The following is a 26,795-nucleotide window of genomic DNA, read 5'->3' as shown; positions in this document are numbered from 1 at the left end:
TTAGTAGTCTTCAGAAACCCAAACTTTCCTTACTCTGTCTGATTTTTGACTTATCTCCCTTACAGCAAGCTTATCTTTCGTTCTTTGGTTTTGTGACCACAGCCCTGGATAAAAGGGACTTTTAAACTTGGTAGTTGTTCCTTTCTCCTCTGCTCTTGGTATCACCTAGCCCTCAGTACTTGGATAGAATAGCTGGGTATCCCTCTCCTATTTATGTCCTCTCCAAATTGAGCAATATGTCTATTTTTCAAATATGGTGATTTATGGTGTATCTTACACATCGTTTAAACAAGGTAGCTAAGGGAAGAGATGAATTATAAATAACAGAGACATGGTTTTCAAATTTAGACGCTTGTAGAGAAATAGAAGTATTTCAAACTCAATTCATAACGATTTTTTTTTAAAACTAGGACTCCTGGTCTTATTTTTTTAGAACCCAAACAGGCACCTAGCAACTGATCAAATTCCCTAAATGTGGACTTGGTGAACCAATTTTTGATCCTCACATGTGAACGCTGGCTCGAGAAAGACATCTGTGCTTTGTTTTTGACAGGTTTTGCGTTTTGTGTTTATAAACAAGCTCTCTTTTCCCCTCTCCCCCACCCTCTTTCTCAGTGGCTGTTCCCGCAGCTGCGCCCCCGGTGTGTCAGCCCAAGGGTGCCACTAACGGGCACTACCCGGCCCCACGCCTCTCCATCTCCTCCCGAGCCACGGTGGTAGCCAGAATGGAAGGCACCTCCCAGGGGGGCCTGCAGACCGTCATGAAGTGGAAGACAGTGGTTGCGATCTTCGTGGTTGTGGTGGTCTACCTCGTCACTGGTGGTCTCGTCTTCCGGGCACTGGAGCAGCCTTTTGAGAGCAGCCAGAAGAATACCATAGCCTTGGAGAAGGCAGAATTCCTGCGGGATCATATCTGTGTGAGCCCACAGGAGCTGGAGACGTTGATCCAGGTGAGCAGGGGGTGAGTCAACCAGAGAACAACCTGTGGGCAGAGAGGACAGCATCGATTTTGTCTTTCTGGGTCCCTGAGTTTTGCCTTTGGTTGGAGATGCTCCCGATGGTCAGGGAAGTCCTCTGCGGGGAGGTAACATTTGAGCTGAGACCTCAAAGAAGCCTGAGAATGAGGCACATGACGGTGTGGGGGAAGTGGGGGCCACATGTGCAATGGCCTCGATGTGGGAGCAGGGTGGGTTCTGCATCACCTGCTTTTGGATGTGGTGGCCAGAGGCAGCAGCGGGCAAAAGGGCTTTGGGTTTCCAAATTCAAGTCCACCTGTGTATGCTGATTAACTTCCTGGTTCTGAAGTCTGTGTGAGATGCTGGGGTAAGAGGGTGCCCTAGAAGCCAAAGAAAGAAAGAATTTTAAACAAGCAGGGATGTATTAACCAGCCCAAGGTCAGTGAGGATGGAATAGAGAAAACGTCACCAGATGTGAGATGAGGAGGCTGTTGGCGACGTGGGAGAGCCATTTAGGTGGATTTATTGGGATGAATAATAAGGATAGCAGTAAGAGTAATAATCAAGGTTGCTGCTTTTGGACACATTGTGTGTCACACAGTGTGCTAAGGCCCTTACCTCCCTTAGATATTAAGGAAAAAATATCCGTAAAAACATAGAAGCAGAGGGGCTGGCCCCATGGCCGAGTGGTTAAGTTCACGTGCTCCGCTGCAGGCGACCCAATGTTTCGTTGGTTCGAATCCTGGGCGCGGACATGGCACTGCTCATCAGACCACGCTGAGGCAGCGTCTCACATGCCACAACTAGAAGGACCCACAACGAAGAATATACAACTATGTACCCGGGGGCTTTGGGGAGAAAAAGGAAAAAATAAAATCTTTAAAAAAAAAAAAAACAAAAAAACATAGAAGCAGAGAACTTTGGGCGACCTGCTATAGAAGCAAGGCAATGAGAGCAGAGGGTGCAGGTGGCCTTGGCAGGGGTGAGCTGGGCCTGGGAAGGGCTGTGGGAGAGCAGAGAGTCATCTAAGGTGGTGTGACGGGAGGAAATGAAACAGGAGGCTTGAGAAGTCTGTGAAAGGTAGAGAGAACTAGGAGGAGGAAGGCGGGGGAGGAAGGGGAAATGGTGGGGAGCCCGGGTGGAGGGATTCACCTTGGAGGTGAGGGAGGATGGCTGCCTCTGAGGCTGAAGTTTGATTCCCTACCCTACACACCCTCCCGAACCATGAAGAATAGGCCATGGGGGAAGGTGCTGACGTTTATGGAGGCAAGGGAGCGTCTCTTCCTCCTGTGGGTTCTAACGTTTGGAAGGCAGAGGAATAGAAAAGATGGCTTCCACAATTCTTTCTGGGTCTGGGATTATCTAATGGCTTAAATTCTAACAGCTACTACAATCCAGGATTCTGTAGGCTTCGCAAGGCTGGGCTAGTTTATTATGTATGTATGTATTTATCTCTTTCAAACTGTACTGATGGGGTGGGGGAATTTTGAGGCTACTTATGATCTGGCACCTTTGTAGTAACTGTATTCTTTTACGTTAGTTTTGATAATCTGACTTGACTCTTAGATAAATAAAAATACACATTTTTTCCCCGGGAGTAAGTAAGATTTCATACCTATGCCCTACAATTTTTATTAAAAAATAAAACTTTTAAATGCTAAAATCCAATGGCAGTGTTTCATATCACTCTTTCTTGGATGGCTTTGTCTTTTTCTTTTTTCTTTTCATGAGAAAATGCTACCCAATCTGGTGGTGAGAGTGCTGTACTAATCTGTGCCAGATTTAAGGCACAGAAGGCCATAGAGAATGGAGGAAATAATTCTGGAATAGTTTTAACTAAGAATGAAATTATATTTATATATGTTGTGTTATGTGGTGAGATCTTTTTGTTTAGTTGCAATACATATAATAACCTAAAAGGCAGTCTGAATTGAGTCTAGATTCATCCTTGACTTTTCCTTTCTTAGACAGTGAGATCTTGAGGAAAGGGATCATGTCTTATTATCTTTGCATCCATGCGTAGCCCATGCATTGCTTTGCATCTAATTATTGCTCAATAGAGAAATGCTTTCAGAATGAGATGTCAAACTAAATCTATAACATTGGTGATGCCACGGGATAGCTGAGCTTATGCATGCATTTGTTTATTAATTCAGTATTTCTGTATTGCCCATTCTTTGGTTCTTTCCTTTATGCAAGAGCTCAGAGGCCAGAATGAAGGACAGGATGGGGGAGTGTAGAGGTTCTAATTCCTGTGCTGCCATTAAGACCCATCCCATATTTTGACCTCAAAGTTTTCTCTGTGAAATGTGGTGTGTGTGGATGTGTGTGTCTTAAGATCATTTTTATAACAATTAAAAAAGCTACCCTTTATTAGGCATAGGCTATGAACCAGGCACTTACACCCATTATCTCATTTAATCTTTCCATCAGCCCTCTAAATTGGTATTATTATGCCCATTTTACAGGTGAGGAAACAGATGCTAAAAAGAGGTTGAGTGACTTTCCAGTTGCCAAAAAGGCAGAGCTGGGATTCAAAGTGAGGTCTGTCTGACTCTACCCTGCTGCACCCAGTGAGTCCACAAGCCCTGTAAAGAGGAGTCTTGCTTTATCATAAGCTCAACTCTCTCTTAAACATTTGCTTTATATATAACACTTTCTAGAGTTTTAGCAGAATCAAGAAACATCGGCGTTCCTTGCTCCCTAACAGAAAGCATTTCTCTGTTTCTTCCCCCTAAACCCATTATCAGTCCTGGACCTGGAGTACTTTAAGATCTTCATCCACTGTGATTTAAGGATTTATACTTGTGTTTATCTACAGTTTTTGTAGGTTAAGCAGATTTAAATGCTGAACCTGTGTCAACCAAGAATCACATCATTATGGTTTACCCTTCAGTTCACTGATTCCTTCATAGGATGAAAATATCCACACTTATGGATCAGGGGAGCATGTGCTCACTTTATGCTTCTGAGCAGCGGTGTATACAGTGCTCATAAGAAACACAGTATTTCGTGGGGGGAGGTTTCAGTGTGATGTGTTCTAAGCTGGAGAAATAGTATTATTGTGTCTCACCAAAGTCTGAACGGAGTGACTGATAGGTAGAAAATTAGATCGATGTAATGTCGGGACTCGTGGCTGGATTGAATGACCCCTCATAAAGCTAAGTTGGAAGGTGTGATTCATGCTATTAATAACAAAAACAGGGTAACCAGGACAGCTTAACCCCATGAAATGCCTGGATAGCTTCGGAAAGCCCCAGCTGGGGAGAGATTTTCCAATGAATAACTATTCTGTGAGGATAGTCTTTTGTGCCCATTTACAGATGAATTCCCAGGTACCGTGGGACTCTGGAGGAGACCGAAGGGTCGCTGTCCCTGGAAAGTGAAGAAAGACAGATTGCTATTATGGAGGAGACTGTCTCATCCATCCATCCCTCCATTCACCCATCCATCCATCCATTCTTTAAATTACTATTGAACTCCGGTTGTATCAGGTAACATGCTAGGTTTTGGGATGGACAGGGTGAGAATACGACGCACCTTGAGCAAGTTACTAATGTCTCTGTGATCCTGTTTCATTATCCATAAAATGTGCCTAAAATCCCCCACCCTTAGGGTGTTGAGAGGATTAAATTCCATAATTCCTGAAAAGAACTTTCAACTATGCTTGGCACATGGTGAACGCTCATAAAAAGATAGCTATTGCAGCTGCTGCTGTTTAGAGTACTACTCAAGGAACTCAGAGTTGCAAGCAGTGGTTCTTAGCAGGGAGGGGGTTTGCCTTCAGAGGGCATCTGACAATGTCTGGAGACATTTTTGGTTGTCACAACTGGGGAAGTGCTATAGACCTCTAATGGGCAGAGGCCAGAGATGCTGCTAAATAGCCTGCAATGCACAGGATAGCCTCCTCATCACAAAGAATTATCCAGTCTAACATGTCAATAGGTTGAGAAAACCTGGAGGAAGAGGCACGTAAACCAATAATTGGAATTCATTGGAATGGAGCTATTTGAAGTATGTGGAAAAATGCCCAGTGAGGTAAATAGGGAGGATTTTGTGACTATTTATCTTCTTTAGTCCCCACAACTATTCTATGAGGATAGTCTTTTCTGCCCATTTACAGATGAAGAAACTGAGGCAGCAGGAGGTGAAGTTACACGCTCAGGGTCACCTGGTTAGTAAGCAGAAGGTCTAGGATTCACTCCTGGGCAGTCTGAACATATATCGCAGGTTCTTCACCACCACACGTTAAAACAGAAACGAGGAATATGGGAGGGGTTCATTCGGTTGGCCATGGTAAAGGGAATCCCAACATCATGTGAGGTCCGTTGAGAGAGCTGCAAGTGGTCGGTGTAGCTTGAGCTGAGAGGTATAGGCAGTGGTGGTAGGAGATGAGGCTGGGGAGGGGGTGGGGGCTGGATTTAGGAGGTACCCAGAGAACCTTGCTGAGGAGTTTGGGCTTCATGCTGTGGGAAGTGGGGAGTCACTGAAAGATTTAAGCAGGGTAATGACATGATGGAAATTTTCTGTTGGAAAAATAACTCTCTTAGCAATGGGGAAGTTGGGTTGGAGGAAGGAGGAATTGGAGGAAGGAAGACCAATTAGAAGAATACTGCAACATCCTAGGCGGGAGATGCTAAGACAGAGAGAAGGAGCCACATTTAAGAGAGTCTGACAAAGAAAACTCAAAAATGGCCCATTCCTCTTTCAGCCAAGATTTCTGGAGGGCCTGCTCTGGGCTCAACGTCCCTGTCCATTCAAGCAGAGGCCCCATGGGCAGCGTCACCTGGCGATACGCATCCAGACCCTGGAATTACCTTTCTGTGTTAAATCTCTTGCCTGCTTCTGGGCTGTGTGATGTGGGTGAGCAGGGGGTCACCCTAGGCCTCAGCTTCGATTCTGCAAGGTGGAGATTGTGATAATAGTGTCCACCTGTGAGGGTGAGCTGAGGATTAAACAGCTCAGTTACTTTTAGCTATTGTGATTGCTACTATTTGTTAGGGAAGGCAAAAGAGAAGAGAACCAGAAAGACCGTAACGTGTTTGCATCCTGGGGTTCTACTAAAGGAAAAGAGAAGAAAGTTTCTGAAATGCTCTCTGAGTCTTCAAATCTTAAATTTTCTAATTGACAAATTTTCTTGGTTTGCTTCTCCTGTTAAAGTGTAAAGTCCCTTCCACATAAATCGCTCCCCGGAGGGCTGGGTTGGGCTGCTTACCCCATGCTGCTGTGTCTTTGTGGCTTGAGGCCAGGGAAGCAACAGGAGCAATTTTCTATTCCATTTAGAGGGCTCACCCCGGCCACCTAGGTAATCATCTTTATCCTGAGCTTTGGTGGGGACACTTGCCTCATATCTATTAAACAGACACTGGGCTGGCTGCACTGATCTCTGTTTCCCTTGATTGTTCCTGTGCGTGGTTTGAGACATAATGTGATGACCGCTGATTCCAAGTGGGACTGAGTGGAAGAGCCTGTATCTGCTGTGTCTGGTTGTTATTTAATGCTCCCCGCCCAGCCCCCAGCTCCCCCACATCAGGCACGCTGATCTTCCAGTTTCGTGCCCTGGGGCAAGCCACTCTATGCTGAGCTGGGCCTCAGCAGTTCAGCCCATAGAGGACACCTGAGATCCATCCATCTCTAGAATCTGACCCCTGAGACGATGGAGGGAGTCTGCAGATGACAGTAATAGGGATATTTCCCACAGAGCTGTTGTAATAGTGAAAAATAGCTCCCACGTGTTGCTTATTTACTTTCCCGTAGGCATCATTCTAAGGGCATCAGTCCTTGAGCTCATTTAACCCTTACAACAAGCCTGCAGGGAGGTCCTATCGTCATCATTCCATTGCGTGGATGAGCAAATAAATTCTAACAAGTAACCTGCCGAAGGTAAGTAACAGCCAATAAGTGGTTAAACTTGGATTTGGGCCTTGGGATGCCCGACTCCAGAGCCCGTATGTCTAACCATTGTCCTTTCCTGCTCATTTGTGTCGATGTGCGTATCCCGTACACTGTGTCTGGGCTTTTTCTGAAAACTTTTACTCGAAGGATAAGACTGGAGGGAGAAGGAAAAATCGTTAGGGATTTCGACTGTCTTTCTGGATTTGGGCGGTCTGACCTGCTACTATTGCACTCCAAATGTGGACTATTGTATTTTCAAAGAAGGGGATGTCAAGGGGGGAAAGAGCATGGGCATTAGGGACAAGTAGACTTGGTCCCTTCCACCACTGAACCTAAGTCTTGTCCTCCCATTAAAGGGACGGGACAGTCCCTCTCATTCGGAACATGGGGAGGAGTGAATGAGATAACCCACATAAAATGTCTAGCAGAGTGTCTGGTGTATAGTGGGCATTCGGGGAACCTTATTTCCTTTCCCCTGTTCTATCTTTCTTCTCCAAAGTTGAGTACAGGGAACAGAATTAAAGAGACAGTGATAAGCATACCTGGAGTACTTGCATTTCTTTGGCAGTGGAATAACGTAAACTGAATGTTTTCAAAGTCACAGTTTCCATGAAGTTGATTGGACAGTCACTCCATCCCAAGAACTTCTTTATCAGTGATGCTCTCACATGCCACAATTGCTTACTTCCCTGTCCCCAGTACCATTGTCTTAGAAACTTCTGTGATAAGTGGTCTTGGAGAAAGCAATAAAACATTCTTCTTCTGTAATCCTCAGAGAATAAAATCATGAGGTGGCTTCACTGAGTGACAGGGGAAGGGACGGATGCTCAGTCTGCGTGGATGATGATCTATATAGTTGTTCTTCAGGTAGTGAATTCTTAGACGTTTGAAGACTTTGAATGCCTGCAGTGGAGCTCATGTGGTCATATGGCTGCAGTTTCTCCAGGAAATAGCCTCGTTGAAGGGAGGGTGTTTCGTGGGGGTGGGTTTAGTGTTGAATGAAGTGCCCACCAGGGAGGACATGGGATTCTCCTTTCTAAGTGCCTAGTTGTAGTGCAAGCAAGAAGGGCTCCCCTCTCGCTGGAGAGCATCCCTGGGGGCAGCGGAGGGTGAGCAGGTCACCTCGCTGTCCAGAAGCCTGACTGTTTTCCCTGGCGTACTTCAGTCCTTGCCTCAGCAAGTTACTTAACTTCTTAGAACCCTCTGGACCCCAAAATGGGCACCTTCTATTCATGGTAGCTTCTTTGAAGAAATTCTGAAGCTTTCATGTGCCTGGCATGGGCTAGGTCTGGAATTTCCTGGAAGTATTAGCCTTTGGCATAGGGGGCAGGAGTCCCTTCTCATCCTGCTTTGCTCCCCCTTCTTGGCTGGTTCTGTGACTTTCTATGTTGGTGAACAGGGCCTTTGCCCCTGGTTTTACGATCTCTTAGGGATTTTTATCCTTTGCTAATAAATGATTAGAGTCCTACATACTTTGCTCAGTACTTGAGCCTCTAGCTGTGTTTGATGAATATTAGTTGACACCATTTATTAAGTACTGACTCGGTGCAGGCTCAAGGCTAAGCATTTACATATATTCCTGAGCCTCATTTTTCACTTCCCATTATCCCAAGGAGTAGCCACTGCTACTGCCCAAGTTTACAGAGGCTAGGTACCTTGGTTAAGTTCCCACAGCTAGCTGGTGGCAAAAGCGGGACTGGAGTCTGGATCTCTCTGACTCCAAAGCCCATGCTCTCTTAATCAGGTTCTGTCCTTGGCTTGACATGATGGGGCCAGAGAGGGCGTAATTGTATCAAGACAGATTCCTCCTCACCAAGGGAAAATCCGCTTGAACGACATGATGGGAAAGCTCCTTTGTGAGAGTCATTGCTTGCATCTTACACAGAAACCCCTCCTCCTTTCTCTCCTGGATTTACTATAACTTCCCAACAGACAGAGAGCATCTGTGCCAAGGCCAGGTGCTGGACTGTGGCCTCTGGCATACTGATTCACCTCACTGCCTGTGCTCTTTGGGCCTGACTCCATCATGCTTTGGTCAAGGAGGAGTTAATTTAAGATATGGGCAGCTGCATGAGAGGACTGGATACAATGCTGTGGTCCTGAGTATGGACCTTTGATGTTGTCATGGTGACCAAAGCTGCTATTCTGTGGATAAGGAGAGGGCCAGAGATGATGAGCTGTCAAACCGTTCCCTCCAGAAGCAGAAGGTGTTGGTTAATTTGCAAGATCCATGAACATTTCCCAAGGTTGTGACATTTGCCATTCTCTTCTTCTGCCAAGCTCCAAATCACTCACTCACTCACTCTCTCATTCACTCGTTCATTCATTAATTCAACTAATTTACTGATTACCTACTGTGTGTCAGACTCAGTGCTAGGTACTGAGGACATAATGGTGAATAAAAGACAGACATGGTCCCTGACGTGTTGGAGCTTATAGCTAGGATGGTCACACATCCCAGTTTTCATGGTTCTGGAGTAATTGTTAGTGCCTCTTTCTCTCTCAGAAGTGTCCTGCTTTGAAAGATAAATCATATGGTCACCCTGATAGGTAATGGGAGAGGCAAACCTTATGCATATAAACACACAAATAAGTGTAAGTAAAGCCAGGATGAATGCTGCAAAGGAGAGGGAGAATGAGCCTTGGGGCATGTGAGTAGGAGAATGACTTTGTAGGATGGAGATTCTAGAAGGAGCTGAGTGCCAAGGTGCTGTGGTAGAAGGAAGCTGGGATGTCTGAGGACTTAGGAGAAGGGAGGCATATGTGGCTGGAGGTCAGTTAGCAAAGGGAACTTGGTAGGCATTTAGACTGGAGATGGGGGGGGTGGCAAACTGTGCAGGCCTGATGTGGATTTTATCCTAAGAGCTCCACAAAGCTATGGCTGTGTTTCAGGCAGCAGGGTGACATATCTGATCAATTAGTACATTGCCATTTTGGTCCCACATATAAACCCAGGGTAACAGTGGTAGTTAGGAGCTGGTTTTAAGTCATTCATTCATTCATCCATTCATCCATTCAACAAGACATTTGTGGAGTCCAACTATGGCACTCTGTTAAGTATTTTGCTCTGGATTTCTGATTTATCCTCAGAGGTGGCAAAATTCAAGTGCTGGGGGAAGCCTTCGCAGACCCTCCTGGGTGGGTGGCCCTGCTTGGCCCTGTAGCATCAAGCACCAGTATATTCCTCTATACTTCTTAGACTCTACTGAGGGATCATCATTTTTCTCATCTGTCTCCTTCCTACGACTGTGAGCTTTTTGAGGTTGAGTCTGTGTCTTTTGTTGATACATCCCTAATGCCTGGCACGGTGGCTGGCCCATAGAAGATGCTCAAGGTTTGGGGAATGAACCAATGGTGCTTTTTGTATTCAGAGATCTTGGAGACCAAGAGCCCTTCATTTAGATACTTCACAGAAGCAAAGCAGAAAATGAGTTTGTTTCTGTTCCATAGAAGTCCTTTCTTTTTGGTCTGGTTGTGGAGAGTACTTCTCTCAAGTTTTCTTTCTGTCTTTATGCATGTGCAGATTCCCCTGGTGTCTGTAGCCCCCAAAACTTTACACGTTTAGGAAGGTAATGCTGTTAAGGAAAGTATAGCGCCTGAGACATCTATTCAGCAGCCTGTGGAAATCCTTGCTGTAGTCAGAGTACAGAGCCAGATGAGCCTTCTTGTTCCCTGTCCTGGGCCGTCCCTTCTTCCCAGCAGCCTTTTGTGCAGGAAGTTTAGCAGATGACCTCTGGTGAGTGCAGGTTTGGGCTCTTTGTGCCCAATGACACAGCTCTGATGAGTTGAAGGGACTCCCCTTGGCTGATGCCCTGAAGTCAGCGGCTCTGCCCTTTCTCCAGCGAAGCGGTCACGCGGAAGATTGTTCAACGCATGCAAGATCGGGCCTGCAGCCCCCGGCCTGTCTCTACAGGCCTCCACTTCATTATTATTATTGTCTTTATCCCTGGGGTTGTTGATTCCATCACTGTTTAGTGAAGAAGATCTAAAGCTTTTAAACCAGAAATTAAAGAGCTAATGGAAGTTGGCCTGCCACCGGAAAAATGAATTTGCAAATGAGAACTCAGTGTTCCAAAAAACTCCCACAAAAATAAAACAAAAACCTCAAAATGGATGCTACTGTGTCCACATTTTTGTACAAATGTGCTTGTGTTTGCTTCTCATTTAAACTGAAGCGAAAATCTCATTTAATGAGATTTTGATGGTGTGTGGCTCATACAATTATTTTCATTACTTATAGTCAAATGTATTCATTTAGATAGCTAATATTTACTAAGTGCCTGTCATGAAGCAGGTGCCGTTAGGCGCTAGTAGGCAAGATGCCTACTCCCTGCCCTCCAGAAGCTTCTAGTCTAGTGTTAATTGCATCACTAGCTAACACTTGCCTGGTGTATACTATGGCCAGACCCAGCTCTAAATGCTTTGTGTATATTAAGTCATTTGATCTTTACAATGATCTTTGAGATGAGGGTAAGCAACTAAGGAACAGAGAAGTTAAATAATTTTCCCGAGCTTAAGTGAGAGGGAGAACTGAATCTGGACCCAGGCAGTCTGGCTCCAGAGTCTGTGCTTTTTAACCACGATGCTCTACCCCTGGTTGGGGAGACCCACTTGGCTTGGGTAGTTAGAGTTCAGGTGACTGGTGCTAGAAGATAACGAAACACTTAGGCCCCTATTCATGGAGCAGGAGTCTCTGATTCAACCTGTGAGATCCCCCGAAAGGACCGTCATTCACCTGTGAGAAGACCACAGACGGTAATGATTATCTGTTCGTTGTACTCTAGAGGAACGTGGCTTTGCATCTTCACATAAGGTGTTGAGGCTGGATCAATATCTTCTATTTAAAGGACATGAGTTATCATTCAGGTCTGCATTAAGAATAGCTTCTCAGTCTCTCTTGAGAACACGTATTTTCCCTTTTTTCTTGGTGGAAGTGGGCGGAAGAGATGGAAAGCTTGCTGATGCAGGTTAACTTTACTGAGTAAGTGAGGGTTTAACCTTTTGTTCTTTGAAAAATGAGAACCAGAAGTACAAATTCCTGCTTCTCTATATTGTCCTTTTTCGGGTGGCAGAAGGTGACATAACAGAAAAGCTTTAAAAAAATGTTTGAAAGCTGGACACAGAGCTATCTGTGGAGATAGGAGGGGGCCAGAGTTAACAGAGTGGACTTTTAAGCTGTGCCAGCTCTGCCATTTATTAACAATTACAACTGAGGGCAACTTACTTCTGTTTTCTGTTGTCTTGTTTATAAAAGGCGAAGAATAATAGGATTGATTCTTACAGGGTTTTTGTGAGGGCTGAATAAGATAAGGTAAGATAAGAACCTGGCACATTGCAAATGCTGGCTACTATGATTATTTTTAAAAGTATTCTAGAGCTTTCTTCGAAGTCTCTGGGATTGTCTCCACTTCCTTGCCTGCCCCTTCATCAAACTGTGCTTATCAGAGAGAGGTGCTGGTAGCAGGTGCTGACATATTCTGTAAGGGGGCACTGAAAATGAAATATTAATTTCAGATTAATATTGAGCACTCAAAAGCAAGAAAGAGTCTAAATAAATAGCTACAATGAAGACAAGATAGCAGAAGCATCCCTTTCTCGTGATGTTATTTATCATCTATTAAATTTCAGGTTTTCGCCAGTGCAGTGTCAACGGAAGGAATAGTAATCTTTGATTTAGCTCATGCTGCAATGAATCAGAATTCCCGCAGCTGCTTTTGTAGCCCAGTAAATTTTTTTTTCCCCCAGAAGCTGGACGGACTCATCTTTGATAGGTATAATCTCAAGTGCAGAGATAGCAGGGCATCCATCAAACATTTTTCTCAGGACCAGGGTGATTTCTCAACATCACTTGGCAAATTTGTTATTCAGTCTGTTGAGGCTGAGTCCAGACTGAGATGAAAGGTGATGGTTAGTTGTTCTGAAAGTTTATTGATCTTACCAGAGCACATATACGTCTCTTGCTTCCTTAGTGGGCTCGATGCTTTCCTTGTGGTTTAAAAGTTCTCTTATTTCATCCTTCCATGTAGTCAAAGAGAGAGAGAAAATAAATTCTACATTGTAAGGCACAGTTTGGAAGGTCAGAGAGCTCCCCCAAATATGGCCTGGGCCCACATGACAATATTTAGATAGATTAGTCATTAATATGTACTCAGGTGCTAATGAGTTGAATTCTAGAACATTCTCCCTGTCCCCTCAAGAATTTAATAGTGGTAGCAAGGAAAGCTAGCTTGTCTTAGCATAGGCTCTGGATGTGTGGTCTTGCTCATCTTGAGTTTCTCCCATTCTCCAAACAGATTCTCCACTCATCCTGTGCATCCTGCAGGTGGCCTTCACTTTAGATTTATAACCAGGCTGTAAAGTTCTGATGGACGCCTGCTGCCTGACTTTCCGGGGACTCGAGGAAAGGCTAATATTTGCACATAACTGGATATTTAGGACAGCAGGAAAGTAAACACCATCATAATCTTCACTGTGGCACTGAAAGTACCTGTCTTTACCTTTTTATGGTCTGGCCTGTTTTTTTCGAGTGTTTATTTGTGGGAGACTCTGAGGTGGTGTGGCTGTTAGGATGGCCAGTCCACTCAGGCCAGCACAGGCCCCAAGTCCACCTGTACATCAGTCCTGCTTCCTTTCCCCCTCGACCTCTCATAGATACTTGACGGGTCCCAGCCTGGTGGGAGTCATCCTGCTCTCCCAGAGGGCAGGGAGCTGGGCCAAGAGGGTCTGAGATGGGGAGAAAGAACACAGAGGGTGGAGAGAAGCTGCCTTTCCAGCATTTGGGACCGTGATCTTCCTGTTTCACAATTCCAATAGCATCCGCTTTCTAGCTTTTCCCTCCCACTGTTTGAAATATGCTGTGGTCTTGCACTTGGAGGTAAAATTGCCCCTCCCCCAGCCCCAGCATATTCCCTTCTGCTGCTCTGAAATATTTATATATGAAATACTTCTGAAGCAGGAGAAATAAAAAGCAACTGTGGCAAACAAATTAATGTCATGCTGCCATTTCTCACCTGAGGCCCTTCCGCCACCAATGTGTGCGGAGGTGGGAAGAGGCTGCTCGCCTGTTGTCAGTGTTGTGAATCATTAGGGGCATTTTTGAGTTGTAATGAATGTGTCTGCCAGTTGCCTTTCTCTGTCTCACAGGGTTTGTGGCTTTTCTTCTGTCCAGTAATGGCTGAAGGTATGCTCACTTTTAATACGTTTATGAAGCCACTTTCCACACCAGTCCCCTCATCCTGCCTCAACCCCTGGCTAAACATCTACTTCATAAATCCCTTTGCCGACCATGCCCTCTGTCCTCTCGGGACTAGGACACAGAGCCACCTGTGTTCCCTCAGATGAGGTCCTTTCCTTTTGTCCCAGTGGTGCAAGCTATTAGTAAAGTGACTGTGCAGACTGGGTTACTCCTGTCCTGTGGTCCCAACATGATAATGCACACAGCCCCTTTTCACTCTGCAAGGGTCCTGGTTTGCACAATAAATCAGACGATCACCCAGCTATTAGTGTCGGTGCATATGGCTCCAATTGGTTGTATTCTTCAGCCAGTCTCGGACGAGCTGAGTGATTATTGCTTCGCCATTGTTTGTCTCTCTTTTTGATGTCACAGAAGGAAACAGGGAAACAGATTATCTCACTGAGTCCACAGATCATAGGAGAAAAGCCACAGACAGTTAGTGGTCCCCTGTGGGTCATCATTCATCCCAGGGTAGTGCTAACACTCATGATGGTATCTCGTGCCGTCCAGAACAGTGATTTATGTCGCCTGGCATTGCCTTATGGGATTACAGCACTGGGGGAACATGGTGGGGAGCCTCCGAGGGGTCTTTATCTCCCCCTTCTCTCTTCCCTCACATGAACCTCAGACCCGCCTCACTGTGTGAGAGGCTGCAGTTTCTCTATTACATGTCTCAGGTGATCCTATGCATGGGGAGCAGGAGGATGGAGAGAGCAAGAGAGAAACAGATTCTTTTAGTTATTTATTTCCCAGTTTTATTGAGATATAATTGACATATAGCATTGTGTAAGTTTAAGGTGTACAAAATATTGATTTAATACATTTGTAGACTGCAATATGATTGCCACCAGCTAACACCTCCGTCATAGCACATACTTACCGTTTCCTTTTTTGTGGTGAGACATTTAAGACCTACTCTCTCAGCAACTTTCAAGTATATAATGCAGTCTTACTAGCTAGAATCATCATGCTGTACATTAGATCCCCAGAACTTATTCATCTTCTAACTGAGAGTTTGTACTTTGACTAACATCTCCCCATTTTCTCCACCCCCAGCCCCTGGTAACCACATTCTAGTCTTTTAGAGCTTGCCCTTTTGAAGTCAGCTCTATGTTATTAATATAATAAAATTTATTAGTCATTATATTTCTTTTTGTTGGGTTACTTTCTTATGTTTGTCTGATTTTGCAGAGAAGTAAATTGCTTTCCTCTCACACCTCTGGGAAGATCATGTGCCTAAATTTATTGCATTACTTTGTTCATTCGTTTGTTACTGATTTAACGATTCACTCATGAACCATTTATTGAGTACTCGGGTGGGGGCTGGAAATTCCAACTTAGATGCTAAAAAGAAAAATTCAAGAAAGAGTGGAATTAAATTTTAAAGCAATGCCTTCTTATCTCTGGTACCGTTTCCCTGAAGCTTGAAGCTCTCACATTACATTGAGTATAATTTTTTTTTGGTCCTCCTAAGACCCTCTGAATTTGATAATAGTTGAACTTGTAAGTGAGCATATGATGCTCCTTGAGTCTGAGATTGTGGCCTAAAACGATGCTGATGTTGGTTGAACCTCTACCCTATAATTGATCTTTTAAGCCAAACTGTACGTGGCTCATTTGTGTCATTTCATTGTCTATGTGCTTAGACATTTTTAATTGGCTGGCTTATCTTCGCTTTTGTAGTCTGCTTGCAAAGAAAAAAAAAAAACTTAAAAGCAAATGCATTTAATTTTGAAATATTTTACTTGAGTTCAAACCGTTAAGATCATTAGAAAATACTTTAGAAAATTGATAAAGTTCGAACAATGAACTCAATCAGAAATATGCTTATTGAGTTAGAAATGATGCTATTAATTCCAGTGATAACCGTTTGTTTATACTGGGTTTTCCCTGTATGTATATAATCTGAGTTTGCCAATTCATTTTAATTCTGGTTGTTTGCTGGAGTCTTTCTGACCCGGAAGCTCTAGATAGAATCAAACCTCATTCCCAGCATTGGCAGTTGTCCAAAGCCTCGCCAAGAGCTTGGCGACTTGTTGGAGGGCTCTCAGTCATGCTCTGTGCCCACAATAACCTTTATATTTTAATTTCCACAAAACCATTTCCCCAAGACATTTGTGTGTGTAGCCCAGTTTACTGAAGATTTGGGGGCGTGAGAGAGGAATTTATATCACAGGGATAAAGCAAGTTAAAATTGGATACTAGATGGCCCTGCCCTTCCAAAGTCCCCGGTGTTGCTGCAGCTGATCTTGAAGCTCGACACTCCTTTCTCTCTTTTTCATTCTTCTCCTCCTTTTTCTGGACATTCCCGCTCTTTTCTCTGTTTCCTCCCTCTCAGGGTATAAAGTCAATCTTTCCCCATTTTAATTTATTTTTTAATTTTATTTTTAATGTAGAGCAATTAAGCTCTCACCAGCTCCAACAGTCAAATGAAGTTTGGTGCCTCCATTTACATGTTAAGGGAAGTTATCTCATTAGAAACCATCCCTTGTGAGGTCCTTTCTGCCTAAATTCTGGGACAATGGCAGTCCTTCTCGCTCATTTCTGTCTGTAGGTGAGTATGGAGTTGGGGGAAGAGGAGGTCATGTATAAAGGAAAGGGCAAGACCGTAGCTTTGGGCCAGTTGGGGTTTGTATTCTGGCTTCTCCATTTCCGGCTTACGTGAGCCTGTTTCCTTATCTCTCGTGTGGGCATAATATTACTTTCTTGCAAGTTGTAGAAAGGATAAAATTGAATAACACACAAGTTGTGGAAAAGATAAAATAGAATAACATTTCTAAAGCACCTGGCTCAAGGCAGGAGCTCAAGAAATGTTAGTTTCCTTTCCTTTTAAATAATAAACACTTTCCTTGAGGGTTACATATGTAAACATTAAATATTTATAAATTGCATAATTCAAGAAGATTAAATTGAAAAGGAATCTTACTTTGGGCTTTTTGATGAAATAAATAATTATCTTTGCTTGTCTTTGCTGCAAATCTGTATTTTTATATGCAGCACTGGGTCTCCTAGTGATGTTTATGGGCAATTCTCAGTACACTGAGACTTGATTGAACCCAAATTCTCTTTGCAGCTTCATAGAAGTTGTAAATATTAGGTATTGATGGTGTGATTTGAGGCCACCTAAGTGACTGAGACCTAGTGCTGTCCCTGAGGTATTATTTCCAGGTAGGGCCCATCAGAGCCGAATAGATAATGAAGATATAAACACTAGTTAAGGCCTGTGGTTTGATCTGATGATGCTGTCAGCATAGTGAAAGTTGATATTTTACCACCAGAAAGGCCTCGCCATCTGTCTTCCCTCTGAAGCAGAGCAGAGCATAGCTCCCGATGAATAAGTGATTGTTGTCAATTAGGCTGATATAACCATCGGCAAAGGCAGCCTGTACACATCCCATGCAGCCAGATTTTAAATTCTGGAGTGCCAGGGTTTATGTTAGAAACAGTGGCCAGTGTTGTATTTCATGTTCTTAGAGGCAGGAAAGACTAAACTGAAGACTTTAACAAAAGAGATCTTTTTCTATTGTTCAGTCAATGACCTAGGGGTCTGTCAAATCCAGCCTGTAGCCTGATTTGTACAACTTGTGAGCTAAGAATGGTTTTTGCATATTTAAAGGGTAGTGAAAAGAAAAGACAAATATGCAACAGAAACCATATGTGGTCCACAAAGCATGAAATATTTACTATCTGGCCCTTTATGGAAAAAGGTTGCTGATCCCTGGTCTGGAGGGTTTGAAATAGCTCAGATAAATGAAGGCAAAATGTAAGGATGATTGACTTGTTCAGTTGTGATCTTATTTGTGGCAACCGATCTTCCTGCTTTAACAAAGCTTAATGGGCATTCTCTAGGATAAATATAATTACATTTCAATATTTAGTTGCATGGGGTTATTCCAATTTTGTCCAGGAATCAGAGTCTCTTTTTGTTGTTCTAGAAGTAGCTCATATGTCTGTCCCCTCCCTGTGAAGCCCCCACCTGTTGCTTCTTCACCACAGCTCACCTGTTTGAAAGCTCTTGCTACCGTCTCCCCTTGCCTGAGAGGGGTTGGCAGGGGCTAGCTTAGGAAGGGCTGCCGAGGGGTTTTCCATCTTATTCTGTGCATGCTGAGTGAGGCTAGGGAAGGATTTTCAGCAGGGGAGGGTGTGATCAAAAGTCAGTTACATATACTTGGTGCAGAGTGTGAGCCCTGGGAAGGGAACATCTGTGGGGGCTGCAATGCGCAGACTGAGCCTCCTGGAAGAAGTGGAGCCTGGGTTAGACCCTGAAGGATGGGGATGGGTTTGGACGAATTCCCGTTGGTGTGAGGGAATGACTCGAGGAGTGTCCTGCCCCGGCTGGAGGCTTTTATGGTAGTGTGAGACGAGTTTTGAGCATCAACGTCGCCAATTTATTGGGAATTTTAAAGTGTGTGGGATTCCAAATCCAGTAGCCAATGAAGGGTCCTTGTTGTTTCTTTTAAAAAGGAACAGTATGTGTGTGTGTGTTGGGGGAGAGTGAAATGACAATCATGAACTTGACTACTGTTTGTTAAACTCTAACTCAGTGCCAGGCACTGAGCTAAGTGCATTGCGTGGATCATCTCATTTAATCCTCACAACAACTCTGTGGGGGAAGCTATTGTTATCCCCAGTTTGCAAGTGAGGGAGTTTGGGCTTGGAGAGTTTAACTAACTTGCCCAAGGTTCTGAAGTTAATAATGGGCAGAGCCATGATGGTCTGACCAGGAGCCCAAGTTCTTAACTCCTACACTTCTGAAACAAGCTCAGTGTAAAACATTCTAACAAAACAGAAAAGGGAAGAGCAAAAAGCAACTGAAATCCTGCCTTCCGGGAATGACCACTTGGATGATGATCTTTAAGACGTCTTTCTATGTATATGCACAACAGATCTGTATGCATTTGAATAACCCAGGCCTGGATTGCATAAATCCTGTGCCTGCAATTTTTACATAGACGGCACCATACTATATATCCTAATTTTTTTTCCACTTAAAACTGATTTTCTAATTTTTGTAAGTGGGTGCATAGTATTTCACTTTGGCTTGTATTCTCATCTGTGGAACCAGTCCTCTGTAGGTCATGGCAGGTTCTTGAGAGAGAAATCATTTGAGAGCTTTTTGTTTTTAAACTTGTTAACTGAGTCTCATGCTTTCTCACTTTCTCTGCAGCATGCCCTTGATGCTGACAACGCAGGAGTAAGTCCAATAGGAAATTCTTCCAACAACAGCAGTCACTGGGACCTTGGAAGTGCCTTTTTCTTTGCTGGAACTGTCATCACCACCATAGGTATCCTCTCGTTTGCTAATATCTTTTCCTCTGCAGGCCATCCTGAGTCATGGCGCTCAGTCCACGTTTTGTCCTCATAGAAGATGTGGCAATTTGAGGTTCAAAGGAGGCTTATGAAACACCATCATGTTAATATAGCAGTTGTAGTGACTTTCAATAAAAAACAAAGCAGAATGAAGAATTCCCTTTTTCAAAGTGAAAGACTAGGAAGCCTTTAGTTTGGGAGGACCTGATGAAAAGGTTAGAGTGAAATATCAAAATATGAATTGGTCAGGTGAGCTCAAATTCCTTTATTAAAGTTATATATGAAAGAACCAAAATGTTCTACAAAGTTTGTTATGAAAAACAGCTGTCTCTGCCCCTCTCCCTTTTTTCGTCTCCTCAGGGCAACTGCTTTCATCTCTTTTGTGTGGTTATTTTAATATTCATCTCCATGTCTTTAAATACCACACTTGTATAGCCACTTCCTGCATTTCAGATTATTTCTTGACTTCTCCTTGTGGAAGGTGAGGAATTAGTTGTCTTTCTTCCTCCCTGCCCCCTTGTAGAAGGGCTCTTTTCCCAATATAGTTTAATTAGATCAAAAGTGAACATTTTTTTGCTAATTTGAATTTTTTTGACTAGGTGAATATTCTTCACAACTGATCATGTGGTGATCTATGATTACTTCTTTCCTGCGCCAATTTTTGTCTTAGTATATTTGTGTGTATCTTTTTCCTGATACTTGGGAGTTTTGTATTTTTGTCTTGGGGGTTCACTTTATAACTATAATTCTATATAATAACCTCAGTGCTCTGTTCCTTAAGCAGTATCTCTTAGTTCTCTAGTGTAGGTGATGACATCTCATCTCCGTCTCCTTCTCCACCACACAATTTTAGTTGACACCATCCTTTTACTGTTTACTTTTAAATTATTAAATATGTGTATGCTTCCGTTAGATGATTTGCTCACTTTAAATGATACCTCTTGGCTCTCAGCTGTTACTTATAATGCAGCCAGTGAACTTGCTCAGCATCTCAGCTTCTTTCCCTCTTCCGCCACCAATATTACTCATATCATTCTAAAACATCAGGATATAGAATTTACATTCTGTTCTGTTACCTTGATATATTGCTTTTAGTCATGGTTCTACAGTTAAACATTGTCACTGTTCTCTGTAGTCCTTTTGCCCTGGTTTTCCTCATCATCGCGTGCTTGGCTGAAGCTCATCTTAAAGTCATTGCCTTAAGAATGGCTCATGGGAGCAATATTCCGAATCCTTGCGTTGTTCAAAATGGTAGCCTTACACTTGAAGGGCATTTTGCCTGGAAATGAAATCCTTGACTCACGTTTTCTTTTCTAAGGGTCTGGTAGGTATTATTTCACTTCTGATGCCTATGCTGCCATGGAGAAATCTGATGCCAGACCAATTTATTTTTTCCTTGTATAAGTGAGTTGATCTTTTTGCTCAGCTACTCAAATGATTATTTCTTTATTTTTCATCGGATAACACTACTATGTTTTGTTCCTTTTATTTTAGGATGGTTTTCTTGATTGTCATCTTCTCATTTTCTCTGCTGTATTTTGTTTTCTTTTTTGGGAATTCCAACTATAAATATATCATAACTTCTTTGTCTTCTATGTCTATCATTTTCCCTCTGCTCCTGTATATTCTAGTTGTGGGTCCCTCTAGTTCTGCTATGTGGGACACCACCTCAGTATGGTTTGATGAGCAGTGCTAGGTCCACATCCAGGATGCGAACTGGCAAAACCCTGGGCTGTCAAAGCAGTGTGTGTGAACTTAACCACTTGGCCACAAGGCTGGCCTCTACTTCTTTTTAACTCTTAAAATTTGGTTTTTGTTGTGGTAATTTTATCCTCTCTACTCCTTTTTTGTAGTTTTCACAGTGCTTATTCTCCCACTTGCTCCTTCCAATTTTATTTTTATCTTTGTGATCATTAGCAGATTTGTTTTCCTATTTCTTTCCTGAATCCCATTAGCTCTCATTTCCTCTTCACTTGTGTCTCACCATTTCTTTCCTGATTTCTTGCATTTCTGCTTTGTGGTTTCTCTGTGAAGATTCTCAGAGGTAATTACTTCATACTTGGTCACAATTTTTGTCTGGTTGGGGCACCATTTTTCTGCTGAGTGTCTTTCATCCATTGGTAACTTTTGCTGTTTTTTTTCACATTTTTTTTCTTTTTTCTGAGGAAGGTTCACCCTGAGCAACATCTGTGCCAGTTTTCCTCTTTTGTTTTTTCCTTGAGGCCCCTGAGCTAATACCTGTGCCAGTCTTCTGCCATTTTGTATATGGGTCACTGCCACAGCATGGCTGATGAGTGGTGTAGGTCCATGCCTGGGTTCCTAACCTCGGAACCCTGGGTTGCCGAAATGGAGTGCACTGAATTTAACCGCTACACCATGAGGCTGGCCCTCAGATTTTTTTAATGGAAGCTTTATATTTATGCTGGGCGAATTTCTTTTTAAAATATGTGTGCCAAACTAACTAGATTCCTGTGCCAGCTATCTGCTGAATGTTTCCATGGGGCCGGGGAGAGGAGAGCAGGGAGAGGCTGGGTAACCTTCTAGGTAGCACATCCCAAGACTCTCCTCTTTCCTGCTGCCAAAGAGACAGAGGGCTTCCTGCAAATATGGCCCACCTGTGTTGTTCTCTGTATAGTCCTGCCTCTTCTGTTTTTCTGGACCAGATCAGTTCATGAAGGCTTCTGTTGCTACCCTTCTGCACCCTATATCCACACTTGGTGCAAACAAGAATATCTCTTTTGAAGTTCAAGGTGAGACCATCACCTTCATAATTGGATTTTTGCTGGCACTTTCTGAGATTTGCCACTGATGGGCCCTTTCTTCATTCTCTGTGTTTTTTCTCTTTCTTTTTTCCCATATGGCTTCTGTCCAATCTCAGCTTCTTTGGGTAATATTTACACATATGGTGAAATCTCTAGATTAGATCTCTCTCCCAGTTCTGCTGAAAATGAGTTTGAGAGTTATCTGCTCACATACAATAGTGAAGTCCCACTGCAATAAAAATTCTCATTCAGAAGAATGGGAGACACGCAGTAGTCACCAGTCCGTAGCTATGACAGACACGCATTGGGAGACCCCTGTGCCCTCACAGTGGGAGGATTCCTTCATTAGCACCTGTTTATACTCTCTGGGAGGAACTCCCTTATCTATTGCTCTCTGAGGCCCAGCCATGCCTTCTGGGAAGTTCTTCCCTCTCCCTTATCCTTCCTGCCCACATGTTAAGTGAGTGTTGGAGAGTATGCCTTCCTTGAGGATGCACGTCTTTGATGCTCAACTTCTTATTGGCACAAGTTCCAGAGGCTAAGGGCTGTTTTAGAGGCAAAGGTTTTGTTTTTGTCTTTAGATGTAGCCTTTAGGAGCTGTGTTGTTTCTACATAGGTGCAGTCAAGAGAGTTGTGTGCAGTAAGAAAATTTGGGATGAAAGAGAATTGTCATTCTTTTAAAGAAAGCCTCTTAATGTAATTACATGACATCGTATGTTCATACTTGCAAATCTGCAAATATGTTAACATCAGCTATTACAGATATTAGAGGTGTGCATTACACTAGTGGGTCTGGGGTCTAGAAGCCTTTTCAGACACTCCAGACTATGTTAGGTCGTAATAGTCCACAGTCTCACAGCACTCAGCGAAGGAAGCAGGATGGCCTGGAACCGTGCGGTGTGAGGACAAAAAGTGCTATAAAACTCCATAGAACCTGTGGGCATCACTCTAGTAGATCAGAGAAGGCACATGTCAGGTTAAATTGTGTTCCAAAGTCTGGTTATTGAGATGGGGAAGTGTGTCATGCATTTTAGGAGGATTTATAGTAAAATAATTAAAATTGAGAAAGTCTGGGCCACGTTGAGAGGTGCGTTTTGGAAAATGCACCCTAGTACCTAGAATTGGATCTATGAGACATTAGTGTACATTAAAGAAGACGGAAAAAGGAAAATCTTAACTTTCTTGTTTTATGAAATGGCTAAATCCATGGCTTGTATGATGCATTGAAAAACACTATAGCTACATTGGAATGTGTGTTGATGGTATTATTGTGTCAACTTGTTAGGATCCCAGGAGCTTGGTTTATTGAACAACTGTGTTCATTGACCCCCATGACCTTATGTGGTTGAGGAATGGTGGTTCCATCTGCCTGATGAGGAACATTTGATATGTAACATTTTCTGCCCTTTTTTATGTGCTTACCCTGGAATCTTCGAGTTTGTGCAAATGAGTCTTAATCCTTGGTTTCTGCTGCCCAGCATCCATTCACTTATTCACCCTTGTCCTGATAACCGTTTCCCAAATGATCCCCTTCTCCACGCTTGGCCCCTGGACTTCAGGTGAAGAATCACCTTGTCTAGACTAAGAAATCCCATGCCTTGCATGTGCGTGACCACAGTCCTTAGTTCAGAGATGGACATGAGATCTGGATTAGGCTGACAAGAACCTGAATTTCTCGGCTTTTGCTTGGTATTTGGAGGAACTGCTTTCCCTTCTTTCTCACTGGAGGTAAATCTGGAAAGGAATTGGCTCAGAGCTCTGCCAGTCATTTTCTTCCCTTGATGGATTGCTCTACCTCGAATTCAGCTAACACTAAAGAAGCAGAGTAAGAAAAGGGGAGTGATAGATGGGATCCTACTCACATCCCTTGAGGCTTGGATGGAGGTACTCATGAAGTGTTAAGAAATAAATGTTAGGGTCAGCCCCAATGACCTAGTGGTTAAAGTTCGGTGCACTCTGCTTTGGTGGCCCAGGTTCAGTTCCTGGGCATGGAACCACACCACTTGTCTGTCAGTGGCCATGCTGTGGTGGGCTCACGTAAGAAAAAAAAGGAGAGGAAGATTTTCAGCAGATATGAGCTCAGGGTGAATCTTCTCCAGCACAAAAAAAAGAAAAAAAGAAAAAAGAGAGAAATGTTAAATTTCCCTATATTTACTGGGGTCAGTGCATTTCTTTTTTGCTTAAGCCAGCCTGCATTGGGCTTTCTATTCCCTAAAACTGAAAAAATCCTAACTAATATGAACTTATGTGTCAGAGATGATAGAGGGCCAGTAAGTATCCTCTGACCTCCGTGGCCAATGCCCAACCCTGCTGTCCACTGCAGTTGCCATCTCCCACCTCCTTTGGGCCACTTGCTCTAGATTTCAAGTCGTATTGGATGAGCCTCTGGGTTCATGTCCCCATGTCCTGGCTGTTTGGGAGGGTGCTGCCTCTATAGCGTGAGGCACGACCCTGTGTCATACCTAGGCACGGGATGGGGATCTTCCCCCAAATCTGAAGGACAGTGGATGCTGAACAGAAAACTACTACAAAACAAGCATAGAACAAAAACAAACAAAAATAAAACCCAATCCTAACCCCACATCCACTTCAGTATCATGGCTCAGTGTTAGCGCTAGAGATCGGGTCCTTGTTCTAGTCAATGGAAAAAATGCTATTTTCTCTCCACTCTCTTTCTCGTAATTGAAAAAGAATATATTATAAGTTGAATACCATTTAGCTGGCTAAATTTTAACTCCAGTGTGGAGGGTCTGTATAAAGTGATATAATTAGAGAATTCTAAGGAAAACCTTAGTCAATGTTAGTAAGAATAATGTGGTGAGGAAATAATGTTTTTTTCCAGTTATTTAGTGGTAAATTCATTCATCCCATGTGGTAGCAAGGCTTATAAGAAAGCTCAGAGCTCACTAATTCTTCCAGTTCTTTCTGAGAAATTTTCCGCAATTTGGGAGTCAGACAGTGGAGCAGCTGCAGCTGAAGAGCTGTCTTTTCATTATTTGTGAAATACGCAAACATTAGCCTACTTGCTTGAGTTCATATAATTTGCAACATAATCTTGTAAACATTTCCCTATATTACTAAGTTTCTTTGAAAAACATAGTCTTTGATGGATTCCACTAGGTCTGCCATCCACTCTACAATCACATGTTGTTGGAGGCTCAAGCTGTTCCCACTTTTGTGATCATGTAACACCACGATGAAAACCTTTGTGCCTAAAGTGTAGTCTTCATCTCTGGTTGTTTCCTTGGAAAGATCCCCGAGGGATCGCTGTGTGGAAGGGCATGGATCTTTTAAAGTCTTGCCAAATTACTTTCCAGAAAGACTCTCATGAGCTGCATGACGTTATGTACTTTTCAGACACCAAAAAATGTTCATTATTTAGAATGTGTATAGGGAGATCTTAGGAATAATAGAGTCTTTTCTGAAATGCAGCGATACCACTCAGGATCAGAGGTTCCTTTCATCTGAAGATATCAAAGCACTTCTTTTTTAAAAAGCGTTTCTTGTGCTCAGATATACAGAAAGATTTACAAGTGTATAGCAAAAGGGAATGCATTCAGGCACTTCTCAAAACCAGGAGCCACGCCAGAAGAAAGACTAGACGCTGCTCAGTGTCTGTTGAGGGCGCCCTGCACCCTGTCCCCTTTCTCAGTAACTAGTGCTGGCATGAGAAAGTCCCACCAGACCTTGAATGTTGACTCCACTGGCTGGGCCCCAGCAACTAGCTTTCCTAAGCTGGAGGAATGATACTGCTTTGTGAGGATGATCTTCTACAAACCATCACTTGGGGAAGGGCAGCAAATGACAGCATTCTGACCAAAAACTAGGGAATGCAAGTAGATTTTAGTCTTTGAGCATTTTTGGATTGAGTCACTTGACTCTACCGACTTTGGTGAGAGCCCCTGGTCGGGTCTCAGATGGTAGCCAGTAACTGTGTTATTTGCCTGGTGGCCTCCATTAAGAGTTGTACCTGCCAAGGTACCTGGGCAGCTATTTCTACTTAACCAGCGTGTGAATTGGATGCTTCACCCATGGTTTTGGAAATAGCAATCACTGTGATTAACATTTACTGAGTGCTTACTGGGTGCCAGGCACTGTGCTCCACGTACGTTCTCTCTTAGTCTCGCATTAACCCCTTGAGGTAGGGGCTGTTATTAGCTTCATTTTACTGAAGAGAAGACTGAGCACAAGAAGCATTAAGTAACTTGCTCAATATATCATGGTTAGTAAGCAATGGAGCCTGGCATCATTCGCCAGGACCAGCTACATAATGTGTGGGTGGGACCCAATACAAAATGAAAATGTGGTCCTTTGCTGAAAAATGATTAAGAACATCAAAATGGCAATGGCAGAGCAATAAACCAAGCATGGAGGGGGCCCTATGTGACTGCACAGGTTGTACACTCGTAAAACCAGCCTTGCACGTATAGACACTTGTTCTAGAATGCACACTCTTAACCAAATACCAGAGCTGAACAGCATGTAGTTTGGCAAAGATTTGACTTTGGCACGTCAAGAGCAAGGAGGAGTGTTACGTGTATGTTCCTCAGGTTTAAGTCCTCTTTAAACGCCAGGTTTCTCTTCATAAAGGGCTTGTGTTTTCTAGAGAGGAGTGAACAGACTAAGCCCCACCTTGGT

The 26,795-nt window shown here is 43.4% G+C and overlaps 1 protein-coding gene across 6 annotated transcripts in view; it reads left to right on the top strand.

The window, feature by feature from the left end:
* Positions 1-26,795, top strand: part of KCNK10 (potassium two pore domain channel subfamily K member 10) — a 135,469-nt gene that overhangs the window by 62,491 nt on the left and 46,183 nt on the right. For all 6 annotated transcript variants that reach the window (XM_070514161.1, XM_070514162.1, XM_070514163.1 and 3 more), the window contains 2 exons: positions 616-950; positions 19,253-19,370. In XM_070514161.1, the coding sequence (XP_070370262.1) occupies positions 616-950; positions 19,253-19,370 (453 nt within the window). The remainder of the gene's footprint in view (positions 1-615; positions 951-19,252; positions 19,371-26,795) is intronic.

The sequence above is a fragment of the Equus asinus genome, chromosome 7 (genome assembly GCF_041296235.1).
Source record: "Equus asinus isolate D_3611 breed Donkey chromosome 7, EquAss-T2T_v2, whole genome shotgun sequence".
Classification (NCBI taxonomy): Eukaryota; Metazoa; Chordata; class Mammalia; order Perissodactyla; family Equidae; genus Equus; species Equus asinus.
This window is presented reverse-complemented; position numbering and strand designations above follow the sequence as displayed.